The following is a 12,064-nucleotide window of genomic DNA, read 5'->3' as shown; positions in this document are numbered from 1 at the left end:
TGTGCTGGTTTAGGAAGACTGCCACGGTTCAGGCCGGCGGGCACACACAGACTGTGTGTTCAGGAGCACAATCTCCGATAGCATTTACATTTTACAGCTTCATGGTAAAGGATCATTTAGACAGTTTTGGGGGGAGGGAATTAAGGTTCAAAATAACTGATGCAGACGGGAGGTAAATGTGACTGTGATAAAGTTTGGTTATAATAAAGTAGTCCATTACTTAAAAAAATGAAAAAGAACTTTAATTTTTATTTGTTGTATTTAAAAGACTTTTCTGTTTTACTAACCAGTATGTTAAAGGGAATCTGTCAGCAGGTATTTGCTATGTAAGCTGCAGGCAGCATGCTGCAATGGTCAACAGAGAAAATTCAGGTATGCCTGTCTTGTCAGGGTCTGATCTGTTGCTTATTTGCAATGTTTGTTTATGTCCTGCTGCTTATCATTGCTGGATTACAAATTCAAGGGCAGGGCAGTCCGGCATACCCCCTCCTCTGATTAACACCTCACTGTCAATGTACAATCGCTATTGAGAGCCTGGTGTGGGTGGGGGAAGCTCTCTCAGCTCTGCTACATGCTTAAATCTAAAAAATCTGATTGTGTCAGAACAGCTGCATCCAGTAATCTAAGTGATATATAGTTGGATTCAGGACTTCTTTGCCCACCGGCTGGCTGTATGTGGGCGGAGACCCGAACTGCCAATCAGTGACTTCCAATGAGGTTCAGGCTCTGAGATCAAGTTCAGATCAAGTCTGGGTCCCGAACTGAACTTTATCTAAAATATGGCTGAACCTATCAAACCCGAACTTCAATGGGTTCACTCATCACTAGTTATAAGCTACGCAATGACGCAAGTCCATTCGGGCTCTGTTGTTATGACTTTCGTTTGGCAGGAGGAAGTGTAGTGATGCAGGCCGCACTGTTCTTTCTGTCACTTCTGATGGAATGTTTTGTTTTCTTTTTTAATTTTGGAAAAAATATTTTGTTGGAACAATAAGTTGATGAGTCAATGTTATATTTATCTAGCATCTGGCTGCCATTTTTATATATCGTCTTCTCATGGCTGACAGTTTTTATGTGGGGATGTGGCTGAACAAGTGAGAATCACATTTAGGCTGGGGCCACACGGGGCACTACTGCGATGCTCGCATGAGACTCGGCTCCCGCTGGCAGCACAGCAGGAGCCGAGTGTCATACGAGTCTGCCTGCATCTGAGCTCCGATCATGTGAGCAGACCTCAGCTGCGGGGTGCGGGCTGGCACTGAGGAGGGCAGGGAGGGATTTCTCTCCCTCTCTCCTCCGTAGCAGGCTATTGCCATTCTCGCACTGCACTGGCAGTACACCGGTGTACTGCGAGTGCAGTGCGATATTTCTCTTGCCCCATTCACTTGAATGGGTGCGAGAGAAAGAGACTCAGCTTTTCTCGGTCTGATTAGGGCTGAGAAAATAATCGCTCATGTGTGCTGACACACAGGCTAGAATTGGTCAGAGGGGAATGCGATGTTTTATCGCACTCCTCTCGCACCGATTTTCTCACCGTGTGGCTTAGGCCTTAGCAAATGTGTACAATGTTTACTCCAGTTACTCAATGTTTACTCCAATGTTTTTTTTCTAAATGGTTAAATTTCATAAAATGTAATAATTCATATATTGCCTGGAAAATTATCAAACTTTTGATTTATTATACAAAATTTTTATTACATTTTCTTTTTTTTCCCTGGCACATTATGTTTGTAATGTAAAAGTCCGGATCCACGCGGTTTCAAAAGTTACCCGTGTGCCGAACCTGGGCTTGCAATTCTGGGTGTTTGATCCGGATGCTGCACTCGGGAAATTAAAAAAATAAATAAAGGAAAAATAAAGAAAATAAGAATGAAGAAAGCGCTTCATACTTACCGAAGCTCCATCGCGGCTGTAAACTGCTTCCACACCGCTATATGCTGCTCCTGCGGCCTTTCTGTACAGCTTATCATTGCTCATTTCATATGCACTGCTTTCCCTGATTTCCCCACCCACCGGGCAGCCTCGCCTCTGTGATTGGTTGCAGTCAGACGCGTCCCCAGCCTGTGTGACAGCATCTGCCCTGCAACCAGTTATCGCTCATTGCGGCTCATTCATTCTCTCCATGGAGCTCACAATGGGCAGTTATGCTCTATTGCTGCTTGCTGTGAGATGTAGCAGAACTGGAATCGCCATTGGACCTCGTGTGAATTACGTCGGACCTGCAGGGGTGTTCGGGGGTTAATAAAGTGGTGAAACAGGGTGTTTTTTTGTATTTTATTCCAAATAAGGGATTTTTTGGTGACCGTGTTTATTTACGTTCACTTACAAATTAGTGATGGGGGGTCTCACAGACACCTGCCATCACTAATCTAGGGCTTAGTAGCAGCTGTGGGTTCATATTAACCCCTTATTACCCCGATTGCCACCTCACCAGGGGAGAGTCGGTTAAAGTGCCAGGCTTGTCACATCTAATGGATGTGACAATCCTGGGTGGCTGCAGGTTGCTATTTTTAGGCTGGGGGCAGCCAATAATCATGGCCCTCCCCAGTCTGAGAATACCAACCCCCAGCTGTCTGGCTTTATCTTGGCTGGGTATCAAAATTGTGGGGGACCACACACTGTTTTTTAAATTGTTTAATTAAATAATAATAAAAAAGCTGCATGTGGTTCCTCTTATTTTCCTCTTATTTTGATACACAGCCAAGATAAGCACATGGCAGCCTGTGTCTGTGGGCTTTATCTGTGCTGGTATCATAATATGGGGGGATCTTATGCCAACTTTTTTATTTATTTTTACTTTACGGGTAGAGTCACACTGACATATGACTCGCATGAGTGCCATGAGAAAATCTCGCATTGCACTCGGCCCAATGTAAGACAATGCTGCAGCTCACATCTGTGAGTTTTTCCTCAGCCCTAATTGGCCTGAGGAAAAAATCACAGCATGCTGCGATTGTCTGCGAGTCTCCTATCACTCGCACCCATACAAGTCTATGGGTGCAAGAGAACCATCAGACTGCACTCGGATGACATCCAAGTGTAATGCGATATACGCACAGGCTGACAAGGAGATGGTGTGATTAATTCCTCCCTCTCCTCAGCAGCTGTCATCACAGAATCGGGTCACAGTCACATGACACTCAGCTCATGCTTGCAGTAGAGCCTGAGCTGAGTGTCATTAGCATATCCCATCCGATGCTGTCGCATCACATGCCATACGCCATTGTTACCCGGCCTACGGTATAGACGCTCATAGAGCCTGTCATTGGAAGCAGTTAGCTTACACGCAGACACGCTGTCAGTGTGGGGGCGTGGCTGACTGCAACCAATCACAGGCACTGGTGGGAGGGGAAAGCAGTGCATATTCAATGAATGCTGCTCTGAAAGTGAATGCGCAACCTGGAAGCAGCTAGACGCTATGACAGAGCATTGGTGACGGAGAGTACACTGCGGGCGCTCCTAACTCCCTATCCCTTCTACCAATATTTTTAATCTCTGGTTTCTGATCCCCATAGACTTATATGGGAACTTGATTCCAGATCGGAACCGGGTTTTAAAAAAAAAAAAGATAACAGGGACCTGCCAGTCCTGGTTTTCTGTGAGTCCGCCCATCTCTAATTATAAGGCAATGTCACATATATTATAAAAACTGGATCGCATTCACTTCTATGGGAACAGTAGTGTAATGTGTGACTGCTCCATCCACTTCTATGGGAACAATAGTGTAATGTGTGACACTGCTCCATCCACTTCTATGGGAACAGTAGTGTAATGTGTGACACCGCTCCATCCACTTCTATGGGAACAGTAGTGTAATGTGTGACACTGCTCCATCCACTTCTATGGGTGCGGTTGTGTAATGTGTGACACCGCTCCATCTACTTCTATGGGAACAGTAGTGTAATGTGTGACATCACTCCATCCACTTTTATGTGAAAAGTAGTGTAATAGGGACACCGCTCCGTCCATTTCTATGGGAACAGTGGTGTAATGTTTGATTCCTCCTCTGTCCACTTCTTTGGAAGCAGTGGTGTAATGTGTGACACTGCTCTAGATCAAGCGGGGATCACACATTACACTACTGCTCCCATCATATCAAGGGCAATATCTATAAGGAGTGTCTGTGTTCTCCCTGTGTTTGCGTGGGTTTATTCCCAGTTTTCCGGATTCCTCCTGCACCCCTAAAACATACTGATAAGGAGTTTAGATTGTGATCCCCAATGGGGACAGTATCAGTTTGTGAACTAAAAGAATCTGTTGAAGATGAAATGTTTGTGCTGGAATCAATACTTGGCCATTTACTAATATCTTTGGAAATCTCTTAAAATTAGAAAGTAGCTCTGAATAATAATGAATATTACTTAGGGTAAGACTTTGAAGAGCAAAAACATAAGCTATTAAATATTAAAGTCAGCCAAAACAGTAATCTGGTCATACTCTGGGGATGGCAACTTCAAAGGAAACATAATCTGTACCTCAGCGAGGAAGATATTCCGAAAAATCATCCAGAGGGAACCGTTCAGATAAATGATTACCATGTGCGCCGTGTTGTGTGTCAGACGTACTTAGATGAATACTTCTCCAGCACTTTCCAAAACAGTTTCATGAATGAAACATTTGGGAACCGTATAACTAGCAAAAATAGTTTACAAATGTTTTGGAAGTATGACGTATGATATAATACAGGGATATGTGTATAGTTTACTGAAAGCAACCAAATACTTCAGAAACGTTTTATGGTTTCTGCAGCTTTTGTGTACATGACACGTTAGAAATGAGCTTTTTTAGATTTATGTCTTCCCCAGGGCATGGCTGTGGGGGTGCAACGATAGCTGCCGAATCCAGGTCCTATGGGGGTTGAAGGCCCCTCTGCCACACAAGATACTGCCAGTATTATAAATGGTACTTGTTATCTGGCCTATGTTATTATTATTATTATTATTATTATTATTATTATTATTATTATTATTAATAAACACCAGGTTCCCTTCTCTGAATTATGTGAGCGTCTGAACAAGTGGAGGTTCATACATTTTGCAATTGAGATATTGCCCTAATTGTCAATATCATTTCCCAGGCCCAAGAGTCTCCCAATCTCTTAATATTGATTGATGGTTGTCTGGTCTAAAGTGATAAGTATGCAGTCACTCTATCTGCACTGTGAAGAGTCGCTGTTTTTTGAACTGAGAACAACTGTCACGTGACTGCACTTCTGTGATATTCATGTTCCCTGCCAGAACCTAACTAAGGCTGGTTTCACATCAGCGTTTTTTTGCCGATTGGCAAAAAAACGCAAAACGCATCTTACTGGATCCGTTGTCTGCTCAATGCAATGTCAATGGACTTGCGGCAACATGCATTTACGTGCGGTAGTGTCAGGATCTGATAAGTTGCAGTTTTTTACCTTTTATCAAAAACGCAACTTGTTGCGTTTTTCACCTCTGTTCAAAAACTGCAACTCACCGGATCCTGTAAATTGCGGCAGTAGCTGCAATGTATTTCAATGGGTGCCGGATCCGGTTTTAACAGTTGCGGTTGTATGCTGCAGGAAGGATCCTGTTTGCTGTACAGAAGATGGTCTGAATATCACTCTCACTCACTCTCACACACACTCACACACACACTAACTCATACTCACACTCACTTATACTCACACACTCTCACACACACTCTCTCACTCACACACACACTCACACACTCTCACTCACACACTCACTCTCACTCACACACACTCACTCAAACTCATACTCATACATAGACCAGACAACCCCTTTAAGGTACTGTGCACTACTAGGACAACCTCTTCTTAAATACTGTACTCCCCTAGTAAGATAAAAATAACACATACTCACCTGTCATATCAGTGCTATTCCACCGATGTTGATGTAGGGTCTCCTGGCACTTGTATTATGAAACATAAGCCTGCAAACCAGTTTGCGGCCGATTGTGAGCTGCTGTGCTCACTTCTTTTGGACAAACCTTGATCATTTGGGGAGGTGGGAGCGCTGCAGTCCATTAGCAGCCGCTGATTGTTAAGCAATGTATGCCTGCAGCCAAAGTCACATGAGGGTCAGGAGACCGTCTGTTGACATCGCTAGAACAAGGCTGGTATTGGATGTGAGGAGCTGTTATTTTTATTTTACTAGGGAGAGTATAGTATTTAAAAAAGGATTATCCTAGTATTGCAAAGCTCCTTTAAGATTTAAGTCTATTAATATTGTATTAATGGAGTCTTAATATTGGTACCCACACTAATCAGCTGTTTGAAGCAACCTTGGCACTCCTCGGAGAGCTGTGTTGCCTTCACTGCTTACACAACTCTGTAGTAATGGCTGTACTGGATATTGCAACTCTGGCTTATCTCCTTTAAAGGCACAAAAGCTGCAATATCTGGAGCATTGTGGCCCCTTTAAACAGCTGATCAAAGTGGTCAATTGATTTAAAAAATATGGAATACCCCAATAACAATAACGAAAATGCTCTATGTTTAGCAAGACTTAAGCCCTTTGGGAAATTATCCCCCAGAGACTAAATGGCCCGTGATGGGTATTCGTCACAGTAGGAGCCATTGCTGGGTCCATGTGGGCTGTGTGAGAGGTCAAGTTTGATAGAGAGACCAGCAGTTATGGAGAGACTGGTTTTCTTGTGGCCTGTAAAATGGTCAATCTTGCGGAACCAATGGTTTGGTGAAAGGGGGAGAAGTTAGTCCAATAGGCTATTAGAATATAAACAAAATGATTAAAGTAATGTACAATGTACATGGGGAAATTGAAAAGTAATACTTTGAAGTTAGCGTGCATCATGGTTATGTGATCAAGATTAGATTTAACATCGTTGTGAAAATAAAGAACTGTATGAAGAACTGTTGCAATATCACTACTGAATTAAGGGAAACCTGTCCCTAAAGAATCAGTACCATATGGTTAACAAGAACTAGAACTGAGACCATACGCTTGTACAGATTGTTGGCTGCCATGAACATTCCACTCTTGCAGGCACAAGTAGTTGTGAGTGGATCCGGTGAAAAGTAGGAATGTAGTGGTGGGTCTCTGGGTAAGCACAGGCAATGACACAGAAACACTGGAGAAAGCTGGCAGCCATTCTGGGTGAATTTAACTCTTGGTGGGCTAATGGAACACTTCACGCTCCTATAGACCCGGTAGAGGACCGGTTACAATTACACTTAAAATTAAACTTTGCAACCATGCTGGTATGTACTACACTATCTAATGGCATTATATCATTATACATGCAGTTACATTTATGTCCAACCAAATTAACACCCAAATAATGTTAATATGAACTAATAATTTTTCAACACATTGTTTTAGAAAAACACCGATATCACAACCTGTCTGTACATTTATATATATGGAAATAAAATGAGCCATACCTGCAGGAGAAAATCAAACAAGGCCAATTTAGACCATTCAGTATGATTGATGCCAACACATGGTGCTGTATCAATGGAAGTAAGAGAGTTCGACATGCCACACCTATGCTTCAACATATCCTGATATTCTAGCCATCCCAGGGCATGAGAATTCTGATCATTGTTGGTGTCATTTAAGTGTTTGATGTCCGGTGCCCACCACACAATAGGCCTTGGCACACCATTGGTATACTTGTATGGCAATAGGTTATTAGTAAATAATCGGGCCACTGCTGGAAGGCTCCGATTCAACCCAAGGACCCTATCAAGATGGAAGGCTAGAACCTCATATAAATCACTGGGTCTTTTAATTAATCCGCAAAAGCCTTGTTTACAGTGGTGTTTGTGATGACATTGTCCATCCATATGGCCAGAGCAAAGAGAAACTTTAAGGACCTGTCCATGAGCAGGGATTCTTGATTTAGCTATAATTTCTCCTTCAGAAAGCAACTTCATCTTCACCAAATCATCTGATGTTAACCAAGGAGGAGGATTTTTAGTGAATCTGTCTCCTTTAAGGCGACCAGCCTTAGGCTCTTCAGACTGGAATTTTATGCAGTCTGAGATTAAATGTTTTTTATAGTTTATTGAAGAATCCTGGAAAAGAGCCGTTTTATTACTCACGTTCTCCCTGGCTCTCGCCCCATTTCTTACAGAGCCTGAAAACCTGCCTAATGGAAACACATGTTCATCTGTTTTCTGGTGGTGAAAATCTGGTACAACTTTTGAATATTTTTTGAGTAAGGTTTTGATTTTAGTTTTGGATTTTTCCAAACTATTGTTTTTTGCTAAAATTGGTTTTGGAAGATATATGCCACTTTCCTTCAGACTATGAGGATTCTTGCCTGCAAGGATTCCTGCTGGACCTGAATAACTATATATCCTCTTGTTTATATCGGTTACTGGTATGAGGCTCTTTGGCTTATATCCTGCGGCATTGCTTAACGTAAGTAAATGTTTTTTGGTGGCAGACCTCTTCTCTTTGGTTTGGTAATTATGATTTTTCCATCCTTCTTGCTTGCTAAGCTGACCTAAATCATTTTTTTCCTTACAGTTGCGGCTGGAGTTGAGAAATGATTGCACGTCTACCCTGTAACTCTCCAGGCCAGATTCCCAACTTTTGTGGTCAGCATTTTGGATTAAGCCAAGACTAGGGTCTGGAGTGTTGATCCATAGTCGCTTATGTCGAACTACTTTTCTGTGTTGGGAACGTCGATGATCAGAAACTCCATTTGTGTCTGCGGGTAAGGCAGGAAAACTGTTCATTAGCAACAGAGAGACGATGAACAGGAAGCAGAAACCAACAAATGGTCTTCTCTTCAAGCGCATCCTCAGCCATAACATCAAGGCCTAAAGTAAGAAATAAACACAAGAGTGTTATTAAATGTTTCTCTATAGATTGTAATCTAATGACCAACTAATTAGTAACTGATAATGAAATGACATTTGCTTATCAATAATCATAATCATTTATCAATTTAATACAATATTGGAGATGCAATGGCATAAAGCTAAAATAATGGGAATGCGGCCAAATCCTTACACTATGGAGACCCATAGACATATCTGTCCTTTCTTTGTGGATATCCATTTATTTTAGATACTGTCTTAGCAGTTCTAAATATGAATGCAGATACTTTTTCCGTTTTTTCTGTTTGTTTTTTTATAAAACTGTAATCTTACATGTTCTAACTATTGTTAGACTAAAAATAGCTAAATGTTGTTACTGAGTACCCACGACGAAGGAATCATTATCAACATCAATTAATGGTGCGAATATACGATTGCAGCTTTTTTAAAATAACATTTCTAAGGTTCACAAGTGATTACAATACCAAGAAAATAACCTTTTGAGGGAATCAAGTTTAAAGGGAACCTGTCAGATAAAAAAATTTAAAAAAAACCCCATAATCAACAGAAATTTGATTAATATGCAAATTAATAGTGTTCAGAAGCTGCTCTGCGCTGTCAACCGAGAGCTCCAGTGCCGGGAGGAAAAGAAGGTTATTCCTCCCAGGAACCTCGGGATTTTGGACATCAGGATGGCGCCGCCGCAGGTTCAGTCAACTCTTTGGTATAGTGAGTGGAGGCTGTAACTACACCCCCCTGCACTGACGGGGGTGCGGTTACTGGTTTCCTAAAAACAATGCTGCATGAACGTACGTAACACTGTAAAGGTTTTTTCCGTAAGAGACTGTTATGGTTACTTTTCTTAATACTTAATAATACTGTTATGAAACCAGATGTCAATGCTCATTGTAGATCAACTATGAAAGATGTTATTATTCTTGTACTTTTGAAAATGGGACAATAAAAACTAATGAAAAAAATACAATGATTAGTTCATTAGTAACAACATGAAATGATTTCTAATAAGGGGGTGAATAAACACCTGAGTGCCTCTTATTCTGGGAGGGACAAAGAATCAAACAACCTATGTGATCCTTTATTCTATTGTCTCAAGTGCACTTAGCATTTTCCATTTCTCCAATAGAGTTGAATGGAAATGTGACACCCTGGCGCCGCCAGGTGGTCACACACAAAGTAGACCCCCACACAACACCTTCCCTCATAGGGTTACACCAAGCCGACAAAACCCTAGTCAGCCCCCAGGGTAGGAAAGGCACACCAGTGGGCGTGACCAGGTGGAAGGAAAACACCCACCTAGGGGTCTAGAGAATCCAGGGCAGGAAAAGAGAGTGCAGAGTTGAGAGTGCAGAGTTCGGAGTAGGAGTGAGAGAGGAGAGGAGAGGAGAAAGTGAAGTTGAAGTGGAAGCCAGAGAGGAAAAGCGTCGGGGTTGGCGCCCCGGCGTGCTGGCTAGGTGGCAGACGGTGGTCCGTGTCTGTCAGGAGACGGGAAGACGGCTGCCGGAGATACGAGGTGGACTGGGACAGGGTAGGAGCTCGCCGGTACCGACACCGGAGACCGACCCGGAAACCGTGCACAGAGGGGGTACCTGTACCCTGAAGCAAGGACCGGAACCACCGGCTTTGTTATTTCACCAGTTGAGGACAGGATTATAGGTCCTGTCCCACCCAAAGTCCCAAAAGAGCAGACCAGCAGCCCACCGCGGGGTATAGGGCATCCGCCAGGGCCCCTTTAGATCCCACAGGTCAGCGTCTGCGGGCAAGGCTCCCACCCGTAGTTCTGGGAGCGGACTCCCGTGTTCCACACCGGGAAGTCCAAAGAGAGCTAAACCGTGCAGAGGAAAGTGACACAGACCATCACCCCGGGTGAGGGACCAGAATACAACTGGCCGTGGCGGCCGGCCACTGGCACCATGGGTTACCGCTGAACTTGTGTGATTTCTTTGACTGTGAGTACACTAACATCCCCCGGTCCAACCGGGCGCGCCGGCCCCTGCAGCCACCATCCTCAGCACAGTGACACTGGGCCCTGGTGCATCCACCCCTACCCACGGAGGGTTAAAAACAACTAGTTGCTATTCCAACGCCCCATGTGCTCCCTAATAGCAGCAGTGGTACCCCATCTTACCACACGCCGTGGGTGGTGTCACGGACTATATAGAAAATCCCACATACAACCAATTCCCCTTTTTATTTGAAGTGTCCGCGAGACCCCCGGGTCCGGAGACCCCTCGAACCACACTGTGGATCCGGATCCGAGCAGCCCGGCTGCTGGCATGGGGGCGGCACAGAGACCGCTCCAGCTCCATAGCTTTTTATCCCAGTGGCTGAAATCTATCTTAAAGGGGTTTTTTACTTTTATGAAAGTGGACTCCAACAATCTAAAATACCTAAAATAACAAACAACCCAGGTACTCACTGTCCCGGGTCCTGTGCGGGCTCCCTGACACTGTTTGGATCTCTACGTTTTGCCTGCAACATTAATGCCATATCAACAGTACACATCAACGCTGCAACCAAAACACCAAGACCCGAACAGCATCAAAAAGCTGCAAAGTACCAAGGAGGGTGAGTACCTGCTTTATTGGTTCTTTTAGGTATGTTTTACAGCATTGGGGGCCCACATTCCTGAAAGTGGAAAATCCCTTTAAATTGCTGAAAGGAAACTATGGGAATCGATTGGTGGTTGACGCATGTATGCTGGCACCATATGGAAACATGTGGAGAACCTACTGTACATATAATCTGTAATACAAAACTTCAGATCTTTGCATTTAGCTTGCATTTTTCCTAAAATCTTACAGCCATTGTGTAAATAATCTCACTTTTCCATTGATGAGCAGACTATGAACAATGCTTCTGATTTATACATTATTTTATGTGTTCTGTATTTAGTATCAAATCATTCTTGCATTAAATGCAGGTTTAGAACCCCTAATCCAGGGCTTCCTAATCTTTTCAGGCCAAGTAACCCTATACGCTTTAATCACACTCAATGGATCCATTACTAACTCTCCACTGCTCCTCTCAGCTCATGTCATTGTCTGCAGCCTGCTGACATCACATAGACAGTGCTGCAGCTAATCATTGAGCTCAGCATCTCTGAGTAGCTCGTCCAACTAGGGCAGAGCCACTAAGCTAGTTATTGCCTGCAGTGCTGTCGATATAACGTCAGCACTGCCAACAATAACATGCACTGGGAGCAGTAGCAAAGACTCAGAGCTGGACCAGGGGGAGGGAGAGTAATGCGGAGACAGGTAGTCC

The 12,064-nt window shown here is 43.5% G+C and overlaps 1 protein-coding gene across 2 annotated transcripts in view; it reads right to left on the bottom strand.

The window, feature by feature from the left end:
- GASK1A (golgi associated kinase 1A) overlaps positions 1-12,064 on the bottom strand; it is a 107,039-nt gene that overhangs the window by 62,756 nt on the left and 32,219 nt on the right. For both annotated transcript variants that reach the window (XM_075315226.1, XM_075315227.1), the window contains exon 2: positions 7,394-8,782. In XM_075315226.1, the coding sequence (XP_075171341.1) occupies positions 7,394-8,782 (1,389 nt within the window). The remainder of the gene's footprint in view (positions 1-7,393; positions 8,783-12,064) is intronic.

Source organism: Anomaloglossus baeobatrachus, chromosome 6 (genome assembly GCF_048569485.1).
Source record: "Anomaloglossus baeobatrachus isolate aAnoBae1 chromosome 6, aAnoBae1.hap1, whole genome shotgun sequence".
NCBI lineage: Eukaryota > Metazoa > Chordata > Amphibia > Anura > Aromobatidae > Anomaloglossus > Anomaloglossus baeobatrachus.
This window is presented reverse-complemented; position numbering and strand designations above follow the sequence as displayed.